General features: G+C 43.0%; 1 protein-coding gene across 1 annotated transcript; it reads left to right on the top strand.

The window, feature by feature from the left end:
* The first annotated feature begins 1,381 nt into the window (after positions 1-1,381).
* Positions 1,382-25,393, top strand: TBX18 (T-box transcription factor 18). The gene is made up of 8 exons (XM_086745651.1): positions 1,382-1,808; positions 2,505-2,679; positions 4,282-4,383; positions 7,328-7,499; positions 13,995-14,162; positions 15,318-15,382; positions 19,037-19,131; positions 21,681-25,393. Exons 1-8 carry the CDS (start codon positions 1,532-1,534, stop codon positions 22,403-22,405), a joined length of 1,779 nt encoding a protein of 592 aa, XP_086601777.1. The 5' UTR covers positions 1,382-1,531; the 3' UTR covers positions 22,406-25,393.
* The last annotated feature ends 786 nt before the right edge of the window (positions 25,394-26,179 follow it).

Below are 26,179 nucleotides of genomic sequence, written 5' to 3'. Positions count from 1 at the left end.
ACTCGACGGCCCGAACGGGACCTCCGAGGCTGTAACTTCGAACCACACCACGAATTTTTCTCTCTCTCTGTTGCCCAAAACAGCGAAGTGAAGCCGAGATCCTATTCCCCGGAGACGTGAGGTTTGCCTCATGATTATTATTTTTTTTTTTACGGAAGGGGGATTTCTATTCTGTTTGCTTCAGCAGAGCGTGTCATTCCATTTAATTCTGCGGGAAAAAAAAAAAAAAACAAACAAAACAAAACACAAAAAACCGGGAAAAACATCTCCCGAGAGGAGGGGAAAAAAAAAAAAAACACAACAAAAATATGAATAGCTTTCTCATTTCCCTGGCTATGCAAAGGAAAGAATAGCTGGCTCCAAATCTTTAACAGTTTTACATACTGGAAAGACCCGAAAGGATTTTCCCGTAACTACTCTGTGCACCTGAATACCATTGTTATTAAAGTTACTGCGGCTGGATGCAGCGCTGTTCGTACGAGGTTCGGTTTAATTCTCTTTTTACGGCAGCTTCAGTGCCTGATGGGTTGGGTTTAAAGGGGGCTACGCCGAAAGCCCTCGGCAGCCGGCGTCTGAGGAACAACACCACCAAACTCCGAGCGCCCACAGCCGAATAACGCTGATCATTGCAAACCCCGAACACCAAGAAATGGCACAACAGATTTTTTACGTTTTTTTGTTTGTTTGTTTTTTAAAGTCCGAACGGTTTTCCCGAGCGAAACACAGATCCCCGGGAGGGCCCTCCCTCTTTCTTTCTCTTTCTTTCTCTTTCTTTTCCCCGCATTTCGGAGGGAGCTGGGGCTCCCGGCCAGGTTCCCGCGGGAGGATGCACGGGGGTCCGGGGGAGGGGGAGGTTTCTTTTCCCATTCACGTTTATTGCTGGGTGCATCTGCCGCGGGACGGGGAGGGTGCGGAGCTGTTTCGGCCTGGGTGCGGGACAGCGGAGCGACCCACCCCCCTCAACCTCTCGCCCGGCCGCCGCGGCGGGGCCCCCTGGGAGGGCGGCGGGGCCGGGCCCGGGAGGCGGTGCTGATGGGGCTGGGGGCGGCCGGGCCGCGGCAGCCCCCGCCCCGTGGCTCCGCCCTGCCCCCGCCGCCGCAGTGACACTAATGAGCGAGTTCTTCCCACCGGTCTCCTGCCTGGAAGTGCTGACAGATCAAGGCAACAAATTTCAATTACAAGCCCTAATTTGTGTCCGCAGAGCGTTTGTTACCCATGTCAGTCCTGCCTGGCCCGTCAGACGGGGCAGAACGTGGAGGAGGAGGAGGAGGAGGGGGAAAGGAGCGCATCTGCAGAAAGGAATAGATTTTTTTTTTCTCTTAGAAAAAAAAAAAAAAAACAACAAAACAACCCCCCCTCAAAAAAAAAAAAAAAACTTGGCTGATAACTCGGATTTAAAAAGAAAGGCGAGGAAAAGCCCCAGCCCCTTGCCTGCGCGGTAGGGAGGGCGGCCGGCGCGGCGGGCCGGTGCGCGGGTACCGGTACCGGCGGCCGCGGCGCGCCTGGATGCGCGGGCTGTAGCGGAGCGGGCATGGCCGACAAGCGGCGGGCCTCGCCCGGCACCACTATGAGCCTGAAGGCTCACGCCTTCTCCGTGGAGGCCCTCATCGGCGCCGAGAAGCAGCAGCAGCCGCCGCCGCCGCCGCGGCAGCCCAAGCGGCGGAAGCTGGGCGGCGAGGACGAGGCGGCGGAGGACGAAGGGGGCAGCGGCTGCTGCGCCAAGAGCTCTCCCCCCGCCGCTGCCGCCGCCGCTACCGGCCGGACCTGCGGCGACGTGGAGCTGGGCTGTGCCGCCCGCGGCCCCGCCGGTGAGTGCCGACCCGCGACCCCGCCGCTCCCCGCCGGGACGGCCCGCTCCGCCGGCTGGGCTGCGGCTGCCCCCCCCTTCCCCCTCTGCTTCCCCCTTGTTCCTTCTGGCTTTCCACACCGCATGGGCACCCCCCACCCAGCACCCCACTCGCGCCGGCGCTACCGGTTAAAACCCGCGGGGCTTCCCGGCGGGGCTGTCGGTGCGGCAGCGGGGTGCTGGTTTCCGAGGAGGGAAGAAAGCTTTTATACAACGCATATGTGTACTGCTAGAGTGTATATATATAGCTCTGTATGTACACGCAGCACGTATATATGTGTGTGTCTATAATTTAGTGTGCGGCCGGGAGCGCGTTTCCACGCTGCGGGGGCAGAAGGCCGCGGCCGTTACGCTCAACGCGCCCGAACGCAATGCGCCGCCGGCCTCACACCACGCACCGGCTGCCGCCCGCTCCGGCCCGGGAGCGCTTCACACCCGGCCGGGCGCGGCTCTGGGCTCCGCGTCGGGGAGCCGACCCCGCCGCCTCGCCCCCCCGAACCCCTCCCTGGCCCGGCGCGCAAGGCGGCGGCCCAGGCCCGGGCCCGGTCACCCCACATCCCCTGTCTGTCGCGGTGGCGGGTTGGCGCGGCCCCCACCCCGGTGTGGAGCTCCGCGCTCCCCTCGGCCCCCCTCATGGCTTCCTCCGCTCTCTCCGCAGGCGGCTGCGAGGAGGGCTTCCCCGTGGCCTCCCCGTCCGCCTCCCCCGCTGGCTCCCCCGCCGGCTCCAGGCCCGGCTCTCCTTTACCCACGCCGCGGGTGGACCTGCAGGGCGCCGAGCTCTGGAAGCGCTTCCACGAGATCGGCACCGAGATGATCATCACCAAGGCGGGAAGGTAACGGGCACCCGCGGGGCCGCCACCCGGGATCTGTCCCGGGCCCTCCCGGGGCGGGTGGGCACATCAAAGCGGAGGGGGGAAAATAAAAAGCACTTAAAAAAAAAAAAATCCGAGGTAGAGGGGAAACCCCTCAGATTTACGAGGCGAGTAAATGGCGATAATTTTGGGGAGCGTGGGGCGTCCCCGGTTTCCTGTTCATTAGGGCGAAGTCTGGGAGCGCCGCGTCCTTCTGAGGGGAAACTTTTTCCCAGTGGATACACATGGCAAAAACCTGGGCAGTACAAAAGCCTCCGAACTTATTAGAAATTACAAAAAAAAAAAAAAAAACCGCGTTTTATTGAATCCATATGCTACCTTCGGCCGTTTTCAGAGGGGCTTTATTAATGATTGAAACGCAGTCTTAAACGGCACAAAGCAACATTTGTCTTCAGGGAAGAGTCCGGTCGGGGGGGGGTGGATTTGTGTTTTATCTTACAGGTGCACCGAAATAACAGCGAAAACTGGCGAACCGCAGCTAGGTCTCCCCTCCCGCTTGTTCCGAAATAACGGAGATAGCATTTTTTTTTTTCTTCCCAGTAACAGCTTTTAATTGATTTTTTTGTGTGTGTGTGTGTACTTCTAAGAAAAGCAGCAAATGCGGAATAGACTGGAGTGGCTTTATAAAGGTTTATAAAATGCAGAAAAGTAGCTCTCAGTTGCTTACAGTCAGCGCATCACTAAGAAATTTGTCTTTTTTTTTTTTTTTTTTTGGCTTCAAGAACGAACTTTCTTGATAAAAGGCGTGCCAAACGTGAGGGAAGAAGTGCTTTTTTTTTTGTAAAGGTGAAACCCACCGCATCGGTTAGTGACTCCCTTTTCTCTGCAGAAGGAGTGAAATCATGAATATATATATTTTTTTTTAAGAAACCACCTCGTAGATTCGTTTCTGCTTTCAATAAAGAAGTTTTACTATACCTTTCAAAGCCAGAGTAGGCTCTTGCACTTCACCTTTAGTAAGCCGCAGACGGGAAGTCCCGTCTCAATAAAGACCATATTGTTGGGTTGCGGCGTGGCACGGTGGCTTTGATGACCGCGTCCTTGCCGTGTCCTCACTGTGACACCGCGGATTTGGCTTTCCCAGTTCGCCGCTGCCGAACCGCTGCACCGGTTGCCGCTGTCAGTGGAAATTGCGGGGCCGGTTTGCCTTTCCGGAAGTGTTGGGGTCTTTCCCGGGTGGAGGTGGTGGTTGCCCATCTCCCGAAGTAACATTTCTACCTGGTACCTCGAACCGGCTTTAACTGCGTGTGCTGCCGGAGTCTCAAACCCGAGTGATTTACTGTCTAACAATAAAGTCGAAATGATGTGGTAATAGCAGTACTCCCAAAGCGTACCCCCCAAACATACGAAGCATTGTTCGGGTAAATGCACTTTAGAAATCTGTTTTGACATCTCGAATGGGCCATTTCATGGCTCTGTAACTATAATCGTCCGGCAGGACTCTGCAGGCTAGAAGGAAGAACGAGAAAAATCCCACGAACCGCTTTCTTTCCCTAAACAACCGTTCCCGAGTCTGTTTCGTATTAAAAAAAAAAAATGACCTCTCTCTGTTTCCATCTTCAGGCGGATGTTTCCCGCAATGAGAGTGAAGATCTCAGGTTTAGACCCACATCAGCAGTATTACATTGCTATGGATATTGTGCCGGTGGATAACAAAAGATACAGGTATGGTGACTTTGAGGCAAAAAAAACCCCATACGGTGCAAGCCCGAGGGAGCTTGGCTGTGGGAAGAAAACGTTAACACTGTATAAATTAGCAGAAGGACGTGTTTAGCTCTCCTTCAGATTCCTGTTTTCATCCCAGCGCATTTTGAAAAAAATAGTTTGTGCCAAGTAAGCGAAAACAACTAAAATTTCTGTGGAAGCTCTTTCTACATTTGCCTTGTGGTGTCTATGTGCTGTGGGTTTTGGTTTTCGGAGAGTGCAGTTGTAGTGAGATCAGGAGATGTTACAATATTTTATTCCTCATCATGTCGGTGGCAATTATTTCCTCTTAACAAATAAGTATGAAAATGTACTTTTTTTTTTTCCTAGTGGTAAATGGCATTAACTGATTAAAACCATTAACGGCACCGACGTCTGATTTAATGACATATAAGCTTTCTTGGTCACGCTTCAGATTGGTTACATCATTTAATTTAAAAGCCATTTATCACTCAGATACTCGGGTGCTTAGATTTACAAAGGGTAATGTTTTTAATTACTGTTCTTTAAAGAATTAATGGCGTTGTTGTCTGAGGAATAATGTGAGGAACACAAAAGTAGCTGTTCTTCGAACCATTTGAGAGCAGGAATTATGTGCTGAAACTGTCACTGTGGGGAGGGCAGTCGTATTTCGAGGGAGCCGAAACCACTGGTCCTGCAGAGATGCTGGCAGGATTGGGCCCGCCAGCAGTGGTTACTGGTGAGTTGTAGAGGTTTGGTGTAGGTCTGGCTTTACCCATGCGAGCCCGTGCTCCGTGGTAGCCAAGAGGAGCCTGGCCAGAGGAGTTCGGTGGAGGCAGGATCAGGTCCTTCCCAACTGCTGGTTTCATCGTTTCAACCCTGTACTTAGTAAAATGTGGGGAAAACCGCTGCAGATTTAATTGTAGAACTAGGAGTATCCAGCCTAAGACGAAAAGATTGGTTCTGCAGGAATGCTGCCTCGTTTCCTAAGCAAACACTGCCCTATGTTTTTTGCATCTCCTTACCTCATGGACTGCAATTTTTGTCTTTTTCTCCTGCGGTATCTGAGACATTTCTTAGATCCATTTTAGGTTTTGTGTTTTTGAACAAAGTGCGAATACTGCTGCTGAGGAGGTCCAGGACATACAGTTAGGGGGGGCTTTTCTGACTGTCCCATAGAGGGAAAAATGCTTTTTTTTTTTTTTTTTTCCTTTGGACCGGTGCAGTGCATCTCAAATGAAAGCCCTTTTCTTGCTTTATGTTGTATGTGTACATTTATTTAGCAATCTAAGCATATCATTCCTAGAAGGTCTGAGCAATTCCTTAATTAATAGAAAAAGCGAGGTATTTATTCCAAATTGAATAAAAGTGTTAATATTAAAAATTAAAAAGAGGTATGTTGAATATGAGTTGTTTAAACCTCCTTTCATTTGAAAGAAATATGGTCATACTGAGCTGCAGTGTCTGCCTGGTGTGATACGTGGTGCCCAGATAACTGAAGTAACTTAACAGAAGTTGTATGAAGGGCAGCGTTTTCTTAGTTGGCAAATGTAAATTTCTGTCATCATGTATTAGTACCACAGCCTTAACCTTCCCACTAAATATTAGTGTTTTACTTGTTCTACTTGATTCCACTTTTCATCCTTTGCTGTGCAATCTATGATTTTTATATTTTTTTTTATTGCTGACTGTTACTTTAACTTTGTCTCTTCATGTGGCTTTACAAACTGTCTTGCAGTAATCTGAAGATTTGAAAGAGACAACAGCAGTCACATATGGAGCCTAGTCTTTAGCTCATAGGAGATAGCAAAACTAAATGGAAGTGGAGAAAATTACATCTTGGTCTAGGTTTCTAGCAGAATTGGACCTTGTAAATATTTGGACGCTGAGGCTGTTGCTCAAAATGTTTTATGTGTATTTATGACTTCATTTACTTTTGTAGGGAAAGCATGTATTTAGTATAAACCAACAAATACAAAAATGTTGCAGCAGTTTGCTGTGTGACCTGGGCTTGGGAATTTGTCTCCAGGAGAGAATTTCACCACCATTTCAGACCTTAGTTTTACAGCTTGGTGTGAATTGTGTCGAGCGATACATGTATTGGATCATTTTGTTTTCATTTGCAATTATGTTTTTTTTTTGTCTTTTTCTAGTAAGGAACTGAATTGTACAAACAAATGATTTGATGAAGTCTTTCTTGTTTTTATTTTAAAATATAGCTGAATTACTGGAATTTTACTGTACTTGAAAAAAATACCTTGAAGTTTTTAATTAGAGCTTTTTTAATTGCCCTGTGAAGTGTCTGCCTTCAAAATAAGTTTTCTACCCAAGCAGACACTATTTTTATTAGAAAATGACTTTGTCAGCATTGGCCTATCAGATAAAATATGGACCTTGTTTTTTAATTTTTAAGCCTTTCTGCGGTACTATTCAAGAAAATTAATATGGTCTTGCAGAAATGGCAAGAGCATAGTTTGACATAGTTTCATTATTTTTCCCAATCATAATATTCTTTCACTTCAGTAGCTTTATTTATAGACTCTTATATTAGACTCAACATGTTAAATCTTCCAAATATGGAATTACTACTCAATTTGATAAATGAAGGACCAGATTCTTCCCTGTTTGCTGCTGCCTGTTCAGAAGAGAGCTGTAGTGATCAATAAACTGACACCAGCTTAAAACTCAGTATGGAGCCAGGTGTTGAGGCTGTTACTAATTTTAAGAAGATTACGGTCAGTTTGGAGCGTGGTTTTTAACCTTACTTTTGCAGATACCAGAACTGTGTTTTGAAACTAAGAAAATAACATTTATTTGTTGTCCTTTGAAGTTTTGTTAATCGGTGGGTTCTTGCTGTATGTGTGGGCCCTAATTATTAATACTGAATGGATCTGATAAATTATTTTGGGATTTGTGCTTATAGGTATTTGTTTTCTTTTTATAGGTATGTTTATCATAGCTCCAAGTGGATGGTGGCTGGTAATGCTGACTCCCCAGTACCGCCTCGTGTTTATATTCACCCCGATTCCCCTGCCTCCGGGGAGACGTGGATGAGACAAGTGATCAGCTTCGACAAACTGAAGCTTACCAATAATGAGCTGGACGATCAAGGGCATGTGAGTACTTGCTCTTCTGCAGTATTATATGTAGGCGCATTGCTCAGCCCTGAAAGACTCTGATGTACAGCTTCAGGGTGCCAGAAATAGGACTGACTTTTCAAAGCTGTTTTGGAACTTTACCGTCCAGATCTAAAATCTGCTTACTTTCTGCTCTGAAAATTAACTGCTTATTAGAGCCTGCTGTTTTACTCTCCCCTCAAAAACAGAACTCCTTCTGCAAAGTAAGGCTTTACAAGGCTAAATTGCCTAATATGAAGGGGCAGAATTGCTCTTGTGTTTTCCCACCGAGTGCGTTACTTGCAACTTCTGCTCCGATCAAAAAGGACGCTAAAATTCACAAGTGGCTGGAAGAAACATTAATAGTGTGTAATAACTTCATGCGAATAAAAATACACTTAACTATTTTCTTAACCTAAACATTTGTGTGAAATCCCATGAGGTGTTAATAATTGCAGTCAAAAACGAACAACATGGGAGCTGGGTTTGCTCCGATAATGATTTATTACATACCTTATGAAGCAAGACCCTTTCACAGCTGAGGCTCATTACTTCTGAAAAAACTGGCGAAGACGTATGCAGTATGAGTATTCTGTTTGCAAGTTCTAAATTGTTTAGTTATGACATTATCTAATGTGACAAAATGTGTTATGTTAATATTTCCTTTTCTATTCAAAACTGTTGAAACATGACAGATGTAAGGCAGTATCTTTCCAGCAATCCCTAAAATAGTTTTATTTGACACCTTAGGAAATAATTAAAAAATGAGAATTGTTTTTAGTCAGGGTGAAGTCTTTAATTTTACAAAGTCCCGTAATAAATGGCAAATGTTGGCTTCGTTTCAGAAGGAGCATCAAGTTCCAAGTGGTAGAGTTTTAAGATGTTGGACGCAGGTTTTGACACAGGATGTGGATTCCATTGTTCTTAGCGTAGCCCGATTTATTAAGCAGGATACTTTCTCCTTCACAGAAGGGAGTTGGAAGAAAGAGTACAGAGTACAGAGTACAGAGTACAAAGATACTACATGCATCTTCCAGTATAGTTGTAACTGTGACTTTAAGCAAGGTATTTTGTCAATACGTGGTCCAAGTTTAAGTATGAGGTTTTTTTTTTACCTCTGTTTGTGTTTGCGAAGGAGATTAACGTGAGACTCTGGTCAAATTGTGCAGGAGCCACAGCTTTTATGTTACAGAGGCAGGAATATAGGAGACTGGCTGGACTGAGCTAGCAAATGTGATAAAAAGCCTCCCTTTCGTATACTTTTCATAATTTTATCATGTTCTTCCTTGAAAACCATGTCAGGGTATTGACATTTCTTGAGTGGCCAGTGCTTTTGTTTAGGATTGGAAGAAAGGTATTTTACATTGCTTGTTTTCAGAATTACGGTTATGAAGTCTCATTTGGCAAGTGTGCGTTTCAGTTAAGGTTAGCACAGGTAGTTAGTTCCCTTAGTTTCCCCAGCGCTTGTGTATTTGTGACTCTTCTCGAGTGGGAGTTGCTTTCTCTGAGTCCTGAGTCTCTGGTGAGGGCTTTAAAAAGTGAAGCGGATGTGAATGGGTAAAATGTCGCTTTTCCAACGGAGAGCAGGCTGGCCGATTTTGTACTCAGTCGTTTTGGAGGGGCGATACATGGGTACCATGGTCCACACCGTGCACTTGCAGTCGCAAACTGCCCTGTGATAAAATCTCGGCTACGTAGAGAATTGTATTGCTGTATTTTTCCACCCCAGATCTTAGCTTTGTTTTTATTCTGAACCAAAACCTGTGTAGTGTATGCAGCACGCCATTATTCATAATGTGGGGGGATATAAATTTTCTGGTCTTTAGTTAAGTGTTTCGATTTGGAAACTAGTGAAGCCAAGCCCTAGTACAGTGATTTGAGACACATTGAACTGATTCAGGGCTACGGCAGTGCCCCTCCTCCCCAAAATGGAAATTTAAGTATTAAAATAAGAGGACAAAAGAAGGATGACTGTAAAATAATTTCATATTTCTCAAATCTGGGAAATTGCAAACATGTCATTCATAATTACCAGAAAAGGCAAAAGCAGAAAGCAGAAAAGTGTCTCTTCCAATGGGTACATTTTTTCTTTTAAAGCAAGGGTAGTGTGGAATGCTGTATTGAAAAAGCTGTGTAGCCTCTGAATGCCTCCAGCAATAATGGAAAACGAATAATCATATTTTGTGATGAATATAAGAAACAATTGCTTCTCATAAGCAGGAAGGAACCATTTTTCTCAAGAGGGTACCAGGGGAGGGATGGGGGATTAGAAGAGGTAGGAGTCAAGGCTGAACTGTCCCTCGAATATTTGGTTTTACGTCAAGTGTTCTGACTCTCCCACCCCTGTATGGGAGATGGGGTGTATTTTAGATTATTAGAAAGTTGATTTTTTTTTTCCCCGTCCTGCTTAGGCAGAGTAGCTCAGAGAAACCTTGGTGGGATCTCTATGCTCTGACATTGTTCCTCCAGTAGTTCAAGCAGTGTCAGGCTTTAGCTGTTGTTCTTTGGGGTGTATTTTCCATGCTGACTGGTTCTGGGGCTTTAATTCTTGTCAAAACTATTCCTTTATTCTTCCCCTGCTCCTCAGAGGTGTCAGCTTTTGCAGAGTTTTCGTGTTAAAATCCCAGGGCTAGGTTTTGAACTTGCAGGAGTTGAGGTAGGCAGCTTGCGTGAGATCAACCCAGAGCCCTTTTGCCTATTCTAGAGTATTAAATCTCAGAATCAGTGGGAGAAGTGACCCATGGCCATGGGAATGGGGACAGTATTTGCAAACAGACGCTAAGGTAGTATTCCTGTGCAATATTTCTGTCGTGGTAGTAGTTCATGGCAGGCATCTCCGCTTGCACTGCAGTGGCCTGGGTTTAGCTTCTCGTGAAAGGAGATCAGCCATCTCTAGGACGACTTGCTTCCCTGCTCGAAAGCTTTCCGGGTTCCTTGCTGCCTGCTGCTATTTTCGTCAGTATTTTGGGTGGGAGTTTGTGACGATGTAATTCTATAGCGCTGTTCTGCAGAGAGATTTTGAAGTACATCTGCACGTAGAACACTCTCTGATACATGAGTTCTGCTTGCAGGTTGAGGACATCAAATAAAATTTGTAAGGATATCTTTGCCTTATGTATTTTTGAGCTCGAAAGGGAGTGCCAGGGTGAATTCCCTACCTCAGAAAGATTGGGTGCTTATAGAGGCATTAAGGCCAGATGGCATCAAGAGACCTACAGTGGCATTTGTCAGCTCATCTGAATTGTGATGGTAAGGAGAAGTAAATCTGCATTTTTCGTTGACTCTAGGAAATGTGTGGTCTCAGTGCTCTTTGTTAATGCCTCTCATCTCTCTCGTCTGTGGAGTAAGTGCTGCATTGTAAAAGCAGTCTGTCCCTCTGGCTGGTTAGAGCTGGCTGATTTTTCCATTTTGATGCAGTTTTTCATCTGAATTTCAGTAGAGGGGGGAAAGTCAATATTTTTAATGCTATTTTCCATGCTTTTCAACCGAGTATTTTTTGATGCAGAGGAACATCTTTTAACTTTTAGTGAAAATGAGGCTGTTAGCGTGTTAATTGTTCCTTGGTGGTTGGTGTTTTGTTTTTTTTTTTTCTTTCCATTTGAAAGTGGGGTGAGGCTCGAAGCAGAGGCAAACTGTTACTCTGCCTGGACTTGGCTCCAAGTAGCAAGCTCTGCTTACAGTCAATGGGTGGTTATATGTTCTTGTCACACTGAAAAGCTGGAAAACATCAGCATTTGCACTTGCAGTTTTTGTCTTTGTGAAGAGGGAATCCATGCTCCTTGGCCCCACACACTTCCCTGACTGCAGAAAGCCTAGGCTTTGCAGGGAAAATAAAGGAGGATTTGGGGTGAAAACAGCATCAAGGAGAGGACCAAGCCCTTGGTGGGGAGGTGACTGTGTAATCTGTGCACCACCAAGCTGACGGAGGATTGGCATCTCCCCTGTGAAACGGAATCAAGCTCTCGCTTGTGCTGCCTGTGCCGTTTGTGCCACAGCGGTACCCAAGCTCAGGGTCACCCCTGAGGCTTTATCACAGCAGCATCTCTCAAATGTATTATAAAGGTCATCCCAAAGGTAATCCCAGTTTTGTGTGTCTGCAGGTGCCTTGGCCCTCTTTGCTCTGCCGGGCTGTTGCCTTGCCCTGCTGCCTACCTGTGGGCTCTCTGCTGCAGCATCTTCTATCTGACAGTGATGCCTTAACAGCTGCTGTGGTCAAAGTGTAATTTTACATTTGACAGGAGGGGTTTATTCCCCCACGAAATGTTTTGGTCATGCCCTGTGAGGGATTTGTAGAGAGAGGCAGGCTCTTCAACTGTGAGCTCATGTTTGCCATTTGTTGGAGTTTGTTCTGGTTGGGGCTTTTTATTGTTGGCTTTTAAGGGTATCTGCTTCTGCAGATAAACTGTTAGATCCCATTTGTGTGGTTAAATACAAAATGAAAAGCTGGAATCTCCTTTTCTTTAGCTTTTTCTTCACAGTAGCTTTAGGTGATGCTTAGAATAACAGAGCTAAGCGGTTTTTGGAATAGGTGTTGCATCTTCCTCTTCTTTTATGTCCTGTCTTCATAGTGTTGCTCTGTAATTCACCAGGGTTCTGCAGTTATGTATTATTTATTTAGAATTCACAGTCCTGATCATTAACAAAGATCCCATTGTACAAGGCACAGTACAAAATCACGAAAAAAAAATATTACTGCCATGGATTTGCTAATCGTGTGTCAGCATAGGAAATTTCGGTATAGGACAGAGCCAAGTTGCTCTTAAGAGATGACAAGGATCAGTTTGGCTGTCATAAACGCCCCGATAAGGAGCGGGAAGTGGTCATCTCCAATGCTGCTATGACTTCACTTGTTCTGATACATGAGCAGAACTGTTCACGGCTGCCTGGGTTATCTTTGCATATGGTCAAGTCTGCTGTGCAGGCAAGCAGTAGTTCGCACCGCAGAGCTGATGGAGTGAAATAATCGGGGTGGGAGCAGACCGTAGCGTGCTCTGTGGCACCTGGGCAAATGAGGGTACAGAATAGTGATGGGTTTGAACAGTGGAACAGAGCTTTCCTTGATAATTTTATTTTATTTCTCTTTCACCAGTATCTCCCCTGGTATCACTGTCTGTTCACAGGAAAACAGAGTCAGGAATGTGCTGTCCTCTCTGCATTTTTGTTTTGTAGATCTTTGCCAGCGGAGAACTGAAAGGAGTGTTGTAAAAGAGAATACATATTTTCATGATCAAAATCTTGCTCTGTGCAAGATTTCAGAAACTGGGAAAATGTTTCATATGAGAACATCCATAGGGCGCTCCCTGAGCCAATTAATTTGAGCCTGTGATGTCATTGTCAAAACTTTATTTACAAGCTAATAAAACCTCTGATTATCCAGAAACTTGGCTTATCCAGAAGGGGGTCATGTCATCTGGCTAGGACCAAGTGTATTAAACTAGCCAAACTCTACTTTGTCCAAACGAATGTAATGTCCTCTATGTCATTTGGATGAATGAACTTCCACGGTGTCTGGCAAAGGAGCTCTGTCGAGTGCCTGAGCACACGCACATTCTGAGGCTACTCAAGGAGCAGGAAATTAAAAAGCTTCCCCTGAATGTTGATGAGGGGTTCCACAGGCCAATAGCCATAGGACTATTTATTTATCTGTCGAGTTACTAATTTCTTAGGCTTTCCAATAATAATAGTTGAGCTTCCAATTATTTTTTTCTTCAAATGTTCTATTTTAGTAGTAGTTAGCAGGAGTAGAGTAAAACAGGGAAAATTCTGTATTTTAAATTTCCTCTAAAATTTGGGAGCAATACCAATAGGTATTTTTGTATTTAATTTTATGTACTGTTAGTTCATATCCTTCTTGTTTATCCTTTTATTCTTAATTGAGCTTTTGTATGCTGGGAGAGATTTTTATATTGATATTATTTATATGCATTATAAGTCTAGGGTTATTAACACTTTAGAGTTTTGGATTTTGGAATTATTTTATTCTAAGTTTCTGCTCCTTCAGAACGTGAGAGTCTCCGCTTGCGTTCAGAACGAGATATGTTTCCAGCCTTTGGGATATCAGGAAAAAATTGCTCCAAGCATATCCCAAAGGTTCCAAAAACAAAAGGCAAATGCCACTGCTTTTAATCTTGTTAGGTCAAATCCAGGCTCTGGTGGAAAAAACGTGACAAAGCTTTTCTAATTCCAGAGAGACCAGGATTCTGCTCCTAATTTTTTTTTTTCTTTTTTTTTTTTTTGAGCTAGTCTCAGTTTAGCTAGTCTCTGAATTTGGAGCTCCTGAGTCGTAATTTTTAAATGCTTAGGGTTGGCAATAACATAAATGCGCAGGGATTAGACTACTGTAATAAGAACCGTCAGAGGTTAAAGAAAACATTTGATTTCCAGTAAGTGGCATGGTAAACACATACCATAATCTGTTCCAAAAAGCTCTTAGTCCTGAAACAGCAGGGTGTCCTTTCTAATAAATGTTATATTTTTCCTTTCACGACTGCATAGATCATCCTTCACTCTATGCATAAATATCAACCTCGTGTCCACGTCATCCGAAAAGACTGTGGAGATGATCTGTCCCCCGTCAAGCCTATCCCTTCAGGAGAAGGAGTGAAAGCCTTCTCCTTTCCAGAGACAGTTTTTACTACTGTCACGGCGTACCAAAATCAACAGGTAACTTGAGCTTTCTGCTTAGCACTTTACAGGCTTTTCAGAGTAGACCGAGGAAGCAAGAGATAGAAGAAAAGAGGATACTCTTATAGTTCTACTTATTAAAAAGTGTTGTCTAAACCCTTTTCGTATTGCAAGTAGCTTTCTCTAATAGCATTGCAGCAGCACCTGGAGGCTATAGGTGAGATTTCAGGCCGTGTGGGCTAGATGCTGCATGTAAAAAGTCATTCTTATTATGGAGATGACACAATCTAATTAGCACAGTTAATGGTGTCTTAATTAGAAATACAGCACTGAAGCACACAGCAAAGAAGAGTCTTAATTTTAAAATGTATTCTCGTACCTTTAAGTGTCTGGATAGAATTTTTAAAGCACTTTTGGTCCTGGCTCCAGTGACCTTAACAGAGAAGCTGAGGTCTGAAGAAAGTTGCAGTCCTTTTCATTAACTGCATCCAGCATATATTATTAACTGCAATTTGTCTGGGTCCACACAGATTCAAAGTCAAAAGTAAACTGCAGGTTGTGTGACACCGGTATTTAGCTCTTGTTATCACTTGTTTAAGTATTAACGTACATAGTGACACCATAGTTAGTGTTGTGGCATTTTACTAATTCCACGTAAGTGACTGCAGCTATATTTTGGGAAATTGTTTGTGCCTTGCTATCTTTACAAAGAGAAGAGCAGAGGAGCCATGTAGATACTGAAATATAATTACTTGGTGCCTATCTTATTTATTTTAATAAATTACAAGTATTTTGTGGGAGTTTAGCTGTTTTTTTTTAATGTAGGATAATAGCTTAGAGATAATCTCTCTTTTCACATTTCCTTCTTGACCCTTACAGAAATAAAATTTAATTTAAATTTTATTGCAGTTAGGCAGTGTACTCTCTTAGGTGAAGAATGACATTTGCCAGAAGATTTTTCTCAAGAATTCCAGCCTGCCATTTGGTAGCATTAAACACCTATTAGCTTCTCTGGGGCAAAAATAATGATCAGAAGGCTGGCCCTTATTTGACTGTGTTTCAGGACAACTGTCTTAAACCATGCAAATGTGAAGATGTTTCTACTCCATTGTTGGCTTACTTCTGTCAAGATAGTCATTTTGTGTGTTACTTAGCTGAATTGGCAGGTAATAATTTATTTAATCATCTTCACAGATAACTCGTCTGAAGATTGACAGGAATCCGTTTGCCAAAGGGTTTAGAGATTCGGGACGTAACAGGTAGGTGTTGGGGAAGGAGGTGGGCTTGTTGCTGCTGACAGAATCGGTTTGTGAAGGCTGGTAGAGGGGAATACCTGTGTTTACAGACAAATCGGTGGAGGACTTAGACGCCCTGAGGGTGCACTTAGGTTTCCCAGTACTGTTCCCTGTGGTGGGCTCCTGTTCCTACTCCTCTGATCATCTAGGGCAACGAGTTAGCACAGGGCTTGAGTTAGGTGCTCAAGTTTTCTTTCGGTGGAAATGGTGGCATACCCTGAAGGCTGCAAATGGAATTAATGTGTACTCAGGTCTGTGATTTCGGGTTGCTGCCGAAATCTCCTCTTTCTCTTGGCTGGAGACACAAATTGCAGATACCAGTGTAAAACTATAAGTCCAGGTTCTCTTGCATGCAAGTGGCATTTAGTATGTTTGAACGGCTCATTTTCTCTTACAGGGGGAGAAACTAAGTTGCCTCTTGCAGTAACCTTATGTTTAGTACACTTGCCTGGGAGGTGGGAGACCTGTGATCAAGTGTCTCTTTAGCCTAAGGAGTTTTAAATCCACTTCCTAGGTGAATGCCTTTCCTACTAGGCTGTAGATGACCTTGAAACGAGCCTAGCTTCCACCTCCTCTGTTGTGGTTGGACTGATTAATTGCTTGTTCTCTCTTGATCATGAATCTTTCAAAATAGCAGTGGGGAATCTGAGTAGTGCAAAGTGGAGACTTGGGTCTAGTCCCTGCTGCCAGTACCGATGAGGTATTTTATCCAAAGACTGTTTAATACAAAATACTTAAGCCTGTTATGAATTGTATGTGAAACCATTTCAGCTAAAAAAAGCACCATTTAATTATGGTGCATATTATACACCAGTTCCAGTGACCGCATTGCGTTTGGTGTCTACAGCTGCTATATTTATGACCTGGCCTCGCAGAGAAGGGAGCAGACTGTGCGCTGGTAGGAATGCTCAGAGAGTATCTTTTGGTAGCTGCTTTGCTGAGCTTCTCTTTTAGCAGAGAGTTAAAGCCTGTTCTGTGCTTCCACCTGAGTTACACAAATGCTGAGACTGGGCAGCAAACAAGGGTAGTTTTTAGAAGATGGGCAGGTATAGAAGGGGTGGGGTAGTTGTAAAGATTTACAGAATTCACTGTAAGTATCTTTTCAGTTTGCACTCTGCATTTTTTGCTCTCTAGGATTTTTGTCTTCTAGCAAGAAACAATTGGCTGTGCTCCGTGCTGGGGCCTGGAAGGGATGCCCCAGGCACTGGCATAAACAGTTTTGTCCTCTTTTGAAGCCTTATAATTTGAAATAAAGTGAAGAGTAACTTCCAGATGAATGCAGTGACTGAAGAAGCAAAATATGTTGTGTGTTCCTGGGGAGGAAAAGAGTTGCCATGCATGCCCAGTTTGACGGCAGTGTCTCTGCTATGCATGCTTTTTGCAGAGCTATAAAATAAGGACTAAGGAGCCTCCTAAAAAGTGTGAAACCCTGACTCCTCTGAAATGTCTCAGTTTAAGTGGAGTTAGAATTTCTTCCATAATGTTATGTGAAACTAGAGATGATGCCCATGAAAATAGAGAGGAAAGAATTGTTCAGAAACCAGTTTTGAACTGGATTTAATGTGGTGGGACAGCCCTGGTATTAACCCGAGGATGATGTAGGTGAAGTAAGAGCACTGCATCTGCAATCGTGCAAATCCAGTTGTAGGACTGGGGATATCCAGAGAGGATTTTTTTTTTTTTTTGGCTGCTAGGAACAAGGTTGCTTTGAGCATTAGAAAAAAAAAAAGCAGGATCTATTAATTGAAAGACAGTTACAGTTTATGGAAATGGATTAGGTGACCAGTCCTGTAGGAAGGGCCAGTCTCTGTAAAGTGTTTTGGAACTGGCTTTAGATGAGATCTGAATGCTTTTACTGTAACAAAAACACCTGTTACAGAAGTGACTCTGCAAACTTGTGTCCATTGCAAGTTGACATTGGTTTGCTGAAGTCAGTGTTGCTGTTTTCTTTCATAGGCTCTGTGGTACTGAATAAGTGTGTTTGGGAATGCAGCTCAGATTTTTAACTGTCGAGGAAAATTTATTTTTTAATGTAAATTACTGGTTTACTCAGTTGAATATTAATTTATTCTGTTGCTAAATATTGAAATTAAATATTAAGATTCTGTTACCTTCATTGTTCTAGCTGGTGTATTTTTCACCAAAGCATTTTAGTCTGCAATATAAGTGTAAAAAAAGATAGTGGGGTACCTTTATATCCAACTTTTCAATACCGCTTTAATTATTGCAGCTATCTTATTCTGCACTGCTGCATGCAATAATTCTGTTTAATTAAAAATGTTCCCTTTCAGGTCATTCTCATTCAGTCCCACAGGCTATTTTACAGAAATCAGTAGCTTCACCTTTTAAAAGCATTCCCTGTGCATTTGCGAAGTGCAACAGAATTTATGTGCTGAGAATAGTTTCATTCTTCAGTTAGGCCTTAAGTTTGACCCTATAAAAACTTTTACTCAGGAAAGGACCAGAATTTCTCCCTTTAAATACCTCAGGAAAAACATAACTGTTTTGTTAAATAAACTTGGCCATTTGATAGCGTAAATTAGGGTGGTGGTAAAATGTGGAAATTGTTCGAAGGCATCTTGTATAAATTATCGCCTCGGCTGCGCTCCTCCAGGAGGTGGCTTTTATCTCCGCTTTAACTAGAAATGAAAATTCAGCACTACTGCAGAAAACGAAGGCTATCTTTTTAGTCCAGGTTCAGCTAATAAATGCTTTTTAACTGTTCCCTGAAATACATTTGTCATCCTGCTGGAGATGCAGTGGGGAAGAAGCGGTATCAGAAGAACGTGCTGGTAGCTTCAAATTGGGCTGTTGGCATAATTTGAGTTTACAGAGTGTTGCTGCTCAAAGGCAAGCGCTTGTGTTTGGTGTGTGCTTGATGCTGACACTTAATAGGCCTTTGAGGCCCAGCAGCCAAAAATAACAGCAAAGTTATACCTCTGAGGTGCATTATTCATAAAATTCTGCCAGAAAATAAATGACCCTTTACCTTCAGGAAATAGAGATTCTTCTAAATATTGTCTGCCATGATCGCCTAGTCGGTTATTTCTGTTTAGTTGTGGCACTGTTGAAAGAAAATGATAGATTTTTAGTTTCTGAAGTCACTTTTCTCAGAACATAATAACCAAGGCACAACATGGCTTTATACATTTTAGTAGCAAATTTACTGTATACCTGTGGCTTGCTCCTCTTGTAAGTGTGATTTTCCGACTCATTGGTAATGACTGGCATCCTGTTTTAATAGAAATTATCACCTTTGTTGTAAACAGAAATACGAGATCATCCCTCTGGCAATTACAGCAGTTGCTCTTCAGAAAGTGTCATACTAGGAAAATATTTAATGTCATTTTAGACAGGTTCCTCTCCCTGAAAAAAAAGAAAAAGCCAAAACTGAAATACAAAGAGCCAGACTTGTGGAACCGGGAAACTCTTTGCATGCTAGCAGCCCAGTGACTGCAGAACACAAGCAATCTCATAAATTAGGATGCAAGATTCTTTTCTAAAAAGCAAATTGAATATCAAAGTAATCCCGAGATGTTACTAGTTTTTTATGTGTCTGAGAAGTATGACAAAATACAGCTTGCTGTCATGACACTGTGATGTTTTTATTCTACATAGAATGGGACTGGAAGCTCTCGTGGAGTCTTATGCCTTCTGGAGGCCTTCACTGAGGACACTTACATTTGAAGATATACCTGGGATACCCAAACAAGGTAACAGTCTTCTTTGTGTTCTTTCAAAACAAAAACAATGAAGATAAAGCTTCGCCCATCATTCTTTACAAAAATCTAGGTGTGTGTTACTTGCAGAGAAAAAACAATCAGCCAATACCATTGCAAGCCATCACCTCTCATTAGAGTTACTCTAAGTCAGAAAGCTAATGCTACCTTAACCACTGTGGCAATTAAAATGTTAGGTTATAAGGATAAATCAGATGACATGTGGAAGAAGATGGCGGTTACTTAAATATGGAATAACCTCTTCCTTAGTGTTATGCTCTGGCTAGATACACAAGGCAGAGGTCATTTATAGATGATTTCCGTTGTACACATCCAAATGCTGGTGTAGGAATTATGTGTTTAAGGAAAAACAAAGGAATGGGAGAAGAAATGTCCTCTAAGTATTGAAGAAATAATGGCAAGCTTAATTGGGCTTCTTACTTGGAAAGCCTCCTTAGACTCATAAAGACCTAAAAATTGTTCAGTAAAAATCCCAACAAACTTTGTCTGCATCCTAGAGCTTAAAAAAAAATGGATTTCTTCTCTGTTTTGCTTTTTCCTGCTCCCCAGTCCATAACCTCTTGGTTTCCACTTTCCCCATCATAGAGGTAGTGCTGTGGGGGAAGGAGGGGTATTTAAATAGCCTGTTTGGACAGAGAGGGGACTCTCTACTCTTTTCAGAGTTTTCAGAGTACCCCAATGCATATAGAAAACCTCTCAGAAGTTTCCCAGCTAAGTCAAACATACTGCTCCTGATTCTTCACATTTCCAGCTACCAAATTTACGAACATCCTACCTGCTTTCTTGATAATGTATGTCATTAAGCGTCTTCAGAGCAAAACTCCAGAAAATACAGAAATACACAGAAATAACTTTTTTCCAACTTCTCCTTAGCCCATTCCTTTGAGAAATCTTGAGCATCAGTGCTTGATGTGGGCAATTCAGAAGGAGTTTTTGTGCCAAATCACAGATATGTTGTTGGATGAGGGACTGGCAGAGTTTTGGGCAGAGGATGGTGTAGGGGACGGGGCATGAGAAGTCAGCATCAGACCTGAAATACCTCGTCAGACATCGTAAGACGGAAAGACAGCTCACTGTGAAGTTAATCCTTCTAGGAGATGGACCAGTTGTATTGCCCTGTTTGAGAGCAGCACTGTTTGAGAGCGGGGGAGCTGCTGCCATGAACTTCCCACTTCCTTTTCTGCTGTTGCCTGAGGTTAAGGAGCTTTTTGAAGTTACTGTTGATGTTCACAGAATGGGAACTGGGATCTTTGCAGAATCTTTAGTCGACTGTACCTTGGCCAGCAGGGTGGTTTAGATACTTGCTGAAAGACCCCGTTAGAAGTTTGTCCCGATTGTTGATGTTGCAAGTGGCCATCCTCACATAGCAGAGGCATTGACGTAGACTGGAAAAAAAATAAGTATGTCTTACACTAGGATTTCTTGAATATGTCTCATTCAAGAGACAGGTCTGTTGTGGCCTGTGAACTGAGCAAGAAGAAGCAGGCAGAGTTCGCTGATAATGTGTTTTTCTTTTTACTAGGTCACCTATCATGAAAAGCTGTTAACTCGTTGATGTTGTATCTCTTTGCAGCACCAAGCTGGTTGTTAATATGATTCACAAACAGGGGAGTCTTCCGTGTTAAGTGGCTTCCTCTTGGGAGACTGTGAAAGTCCCAGATAAATTTTTCTACACTCATTTTTGGGGGAGATGTAATCTCTAAGAAAAGGAAGTGTTTCTTGCAGCTGGGAAACTTTCAGTCTCCTGAGAAAAGGCTTTACCTGTAGCAAGCAGGGTGTTTTTAGGAGCATTCAGCACTGGTATTTGTCATGTAAAAAGTTCTGATATCAGTAAATGAACAGTCTGTGAAGAGTTTTCTGCAAACCTAGATCTCCACCTACCTGTTCCAGAAATGAAGCAGCCGTGCACGGTATTCAACCTACACTTTTCCTGATGTTATTCTAAGGTTTTTTCCTCAAGCTTTTTGGTTTGAAGTTGGAAGTTTTTTTGTTCTGAAGTTTTGTTCTGAAGTTCTGAATTTTCCTGAAGCTGTTGGACTGTGGGAGCCTTTATAATTTTTGCTAAGGAGCCTGTTCCTTAACTGGTGCTCTGACATCGAGTCAGGCACAGAGTGCTTGAAATGCAGTCTGGGGTGTAGCAACAGCATAGACAATACAAAATTCAGAACTTTGAAGAAGGCTTCCTGTGATGTGACACTCACTTGGCTACATCTTAGCTGCCATGCAGCTTGCTCCCCGTGTCATACAAGGAGTAGTTAACCTTTTGGGCATGAACTCTTAAGTATTGAGTGACAGTTGCAGAAGCACAACTTAGGTTCTCTTTCTTGGACAGGTTGTTTCTTTAAAAATATGCACGTGCCACACAGGGACACATGTACACATCTATGTACATGACATTGTTTTGAACGAATTGGCATCGTGTTTCATGTCAAGGGTTATTATAAAAGACAGAGGTTGTGATCTGTCACCTTGGAAATGAACCTTTCCCAACATGCTGCTTACACTGTAATATTCTCTTCCAGGAAATGCAGGTTCCTCTACTTTACTCCAGGGATCTGGCAGTGGAGTGCCATCTACCCACCCTCACCTTTTACCGGGTTCCCCTTGCTCATCTCCAGCCTTCCACCTCAGTCCCAACACTAGCCAGCTCTGTAGCCTTGCTCCAGCTGACTACACAGCTTGTGCCCGCTCAGGCTTGACCCTGAACAGATACAGCACTTCTTTGGCTGAAACCTACAACAGGCTCACAAACCAAACCAGTGAGACATTTGCACCCCCGAGGACTCCCTCCTATGTCGGTGTGTCGAGTAGCACAACTGTGAATATGTCTATGAGTGGCAATGATGGGGACACATTCAGCTGCCCGCAGACTGGCTTATCTATGCAGATTTCAGGGATGTCTCCACAGCTCCAGTACATCATGCCATCCCCATCCAGCAATGCCTTTACCACTAATCAAACCCACCAAGGCTCCTACAACACGTTTAGACTGCACAGTCCCTGTGCGCTCTATGGATATAACTTTTCCACATCCCCTAAACTGGCTGCCAGTCCTGAGAAAATCGTTTCTTCCCAAGGAAGTTTCTTGGGGTCCTCGCCAAGTGGAACCATGACGGATCGGCAGATGTTGCCCCCCGTGGAAGGAGTGCACTTACTTAGCAGTGGGGGGCAGCAGAATTTCTTTGACTCTAGGACCCTAGGAAGCTTAACACTCTCATCTTCTCAAGTGTCTGCACATATGGTTTGATGAAGCCTTTAAGTAAAAGTACAGTATGTTTGGTGTCTACAATGTATTTCTTTTGGAATATGAAAGGACACTCAATGTAGCTTGTAAAGTGTGTGTATATATAATATGAGAGGAAGTTTCTCTGAATTTTTACTTGCTTGTGGCCAGATTATTCTCCTATTTTGAGTTACGCAGAGTTTGTTGCGGCACAGACTGCTTTAGTTTTCTGGTATAATACACTTAGTTGTATAACACGTTGGGACATATGCAACAAATTAAGTAAGACTTCCTCCCCTTTCCCCCTCCTCTGTTCTAACCCCTTTAAAGAATGAAATGACACTTGGAGTATTAAACAACACAAACAAGCCCACTTACATTTCCTGTAGTACTAGTGAGATTCTTTAAAACATTCATACAGTAATAGCTGATGCACCGAAGGCATTTTACAAGTTTCCTCTCTGTTATAAGGGATATGAAGGGTATTTGAACTTTTTAAGTGTTAAGCATCAAGCATCCAGCCTAAAATGGAGGTTTAGCTAATGGATTATTCACAAAGTAAACAGAAGGATTTGTTTGCCTTCTCATGATACGCTGTTTTTAGCTTATCAACGGCACAACATTCTTACTAGGATCTTTTTTCCACCATTAGTCTAGATTTATGATTAGATATTTGAATACAAATAATGCATATTCAAATTGTGGTGATAGGAATAATTTAAACCAACAGCAGAAGTGGCATTCGTTGGTACAGAATGAACTTTGAGGTGCTTCATTTTTGTCAAAGGAAGGGCTTGATGCATTTTTTCCTCCATAAATATTGCCTATAAGACATTTACTGGACAGTAGGATATCCTAATATGTCTTTGTTTTTGTATTTTTACTTTTTTAAAGGAAAATGCAGATTTGATTTAGGAAAAAAGCAGGCAGGATGAGAAATTCCATTATTGGTTTTACCCTTTTGTGTGTGTGTTGCGGTTTGGGTTTTGTTTTGTTTTTAAATAAGGGCCTCCTCCATTCTCAGTATCTCATAAATAAATTGCCTGTAGCAATTAGGCAGATGACCCAGTTTGCCTGCAAGTGTTACTGGAAGCAGGGCTTTATCCTAGCTGCCTCTGTGTAACACGGCCAGACTGTGACCAGGATTACAATAGGCAAAATTCTTTTAATAGTTTACTTCGAATGCTCCAGCATGACACCTTCAGCCTATGTCCCTCCCTCCAGGGAGCCATCTGTCTTCCTCTTATTCCTTTCTGTCATGAGGTTACAGCTGCTCTGTTTCTCAGTCAGTTTTTGCCCTGGAATTGGAGAGATTCCCTTCTTTCCCAGCTCTAGTTTTAAAGTGGCTCTTCTAAGAACACAGATAACAACCTACTCCTGACCAAGCTCCAGAGTGATAGGGACACTGGGAGACATTTCTGGCAAAATTTCTGCCCTCATCTGCCCCTGCACAGCCCCAGTGCCCATCAGTCCCACTGTGAAAGCTGCTTGCCTGTCAGCTGAACCATGGAGATTTAGAACAGATTTTAATGCTTGAGAGAATGAATTGTCTTTGACAGTACACTAAGCCTCCTTTATGTTGTACAGGTGATGCAATGGCATTATAAAGCAGGTACAAATGTAGTCGAAAATGCTTCCCTGGTCAGCACTGAAGAAGAATAAGGCCTTTCAGATTTTACTTTTTTCTCTGTTAGATTTTTCTGTGAAGGTGAATTGTTTGTTTCTCAAGAGTTGCTAGGTCTTTTCTGGCAAACAGCGAGCTTAACTGGTCCCACTTCAAGAAAGACTCATTGCAGGTAGTATTTCTTCCATGGATTGGAGATAATGCATGCAGAAACAACCCTCTCACTATCTCTTCTTGTTATTTGGGAGTAGAAGAGGAATGAGAGCAGTCTTCAAGCCTGTGACTGGAGAAGGCTTTATTTCTATTAGTTACATATTTGTTTATGTTAAAGAACAAACATAAAAAGTTCTCATTCAGAGCTGCAAGTCCAAGAGAATGAGCTTGCAGTTGAGGAGATGTGGGTTTGCTTATTTTCCGTCACAAACTTCCCAAGTGACCTTGGGTAATTCACTCAGCCTTTCTATATCTGTGGTTGTTTTTTTGTTGTTGTTGTTTTTTGGTTTTTTTTTCTGCTGTAAAATGTGATAATTGCACTTCTCTTCCTCATGGTAAATGATGACAGTACGCTAAAGATGGAGATGATCTCTACATCTAATGTACTGTGGACTGTACGTTACAGGTGGATGGCTAGGTAGTGTTCATATGTGAGGATAACAAAGGCATTTGTGTACTTCAGGTCTGTCGCTAGTTTTGGCATTGCAGTGTCCTTTGAGGCAGCCCTCCTAGCAAAGACCTGCAATGCTAAAAACACTGGTCAAAAACCTCACTGTAACAATTTGTGAAATGGTTCTGAGATGTGTTGAAGATGGGCAGATTTTCAATTATGTCAATTGTCATAGCTCTGTTGGTTTAAATTAACAAGAAACTTGTGTACAGTAATTCCTACTCTAGCCAAAACTTTGAAGTGTTGCAGTTGGACAAGTCTTTAAATGGGAAGAATGATACAATTATTCTGTACTTGAAAAAGGTTAAAGATAATTATCTGTGTCATCTTAAGGGCTGCGACTAGGTAGAAATGTGGAAGATCTAAATAATGCATGTTCCTACAAAGGTAAAAAAAGGGTTGTGCATGGTTGTTCATGGAGGTGCTCCTGGCAAGAGTATGTACTTTATCGTCTGGGAATTTTTAGAAATGGTCTCTTATTTTTCCTCCAATTATTCTTATCGTATAACCACACAATATTGTTTGAAACATTTATTACTTAAAATTTGAATCATATTGTAAATACTTACTGGTGTGTCATTGTGAAAAGACTAGCTTTTTATCAATATAGTAAATGCTATATATGCATTATATCTGTAATTATATATCTGTATTTTACAAAAAATGCCACAGAAAATATATTAAAGTGTGTATTCAAACACTTCTTACTACATTTGGAAAATTAGGAGGCTTGGGCCTTTTTTGTCTCTACAACTTCAGCAAAACCAAAGGGAGTGGCTCTAAGGTAAGCTCTGAAATTCAAAGACAATACAACAAACTGCCACGATACAACTAGTCCATAATTCTAACATGGTTAACCATTTGCTGTTGAACCTCTCTGTCATTTGTATGCAAAGGTCACGCCAGATGTTGGGCAAAAGGAGGTGCTGAGGCTGATGGCAGAGCTGTGAGGTTTTTACGTGAGAAGAGGGGACTGAGCAGCCTGCCAGGCTCATCAGCCAGTGAGGGAGCCTTGCTGGTTCCTCATAGCCCAGCTCATCCCAGCTGCCAGCTCAGCTGCCCCATATCAGCCAGATGGGGGACTTCAGCTCTCTCTGTGCCCAGGTGCTTCAGCGGGAGCTTGGTACCCTGCATATTTTCTCTGTGCTCTTTGGTCATTCCCTCTCTGTTCTGCTTATTCAAAATGCAAAAATCCATCGCTTCCTAAGGCACAATTTACAACCTATAATCAGCTGGGTATACTGTTATTCAGCAATGAGAGACATTTCTCCTCCCAGAAATACTGTTATGCGTAGTGGCCTTATTTCCTATTGTGCTGCAATAAATGATTCCATGTGATGCAAGGCACAGGGCCTGAAAATCTGATTGCTTTAGAGACTGGGGTTTCATAGTCCGTTAACACCAGAGTTGTTGCAGAATTAAGGCAAGAGAAGTAGGCATGAAATGCTTGATCATAAATGTCAGGCCTCAAGAGAGAATGAAAACTTCTGTTTTTAATAAGAGAAGAGCC

Source organism: Chlamydotis macqueenii, chromosome 3, assembly GCF_036417535.1.
Source record: "Chlamydotis macqueenii isolate bChlMac1 chromosome 3, bChlMac1.mat, whole genome shotgun sequence".
Lineage (NCBI taxonomy): Eukaryota > Metazoa > Chordata > Aves > Otidiformes > Otididae > Chlamydotis > Chlamydotis macqueenii.
The sequence above is the reverse complement of the archived record's forward strand: the minus strand, read 5'-3'. Positions and strand labels throughout refer to the sequence as shown.

Coding starts and splice junctions, on each gene's coding strand:
- TBX18 (XM_086745651.1), top strand. CDS start 1,532: ATGGCCGACAAGCGGCGGGCCTCGCCCGGCACCACTATGAGCCTGAAG. Junction 7,500..13,994: donor AGCTGGACGATCAAGGGCAT/GTGAGTACTTGC, acceptor ACGACTGCATAG/ATCATCCTTCACTCTATGCA. Junction 19,132..21,680: donor ACCTGGGATACCCAAACAAG/GTAACAGTCTTC, acceptor ATTCTCTTCCAG/GAAATGCAGGTTCCTCTACT.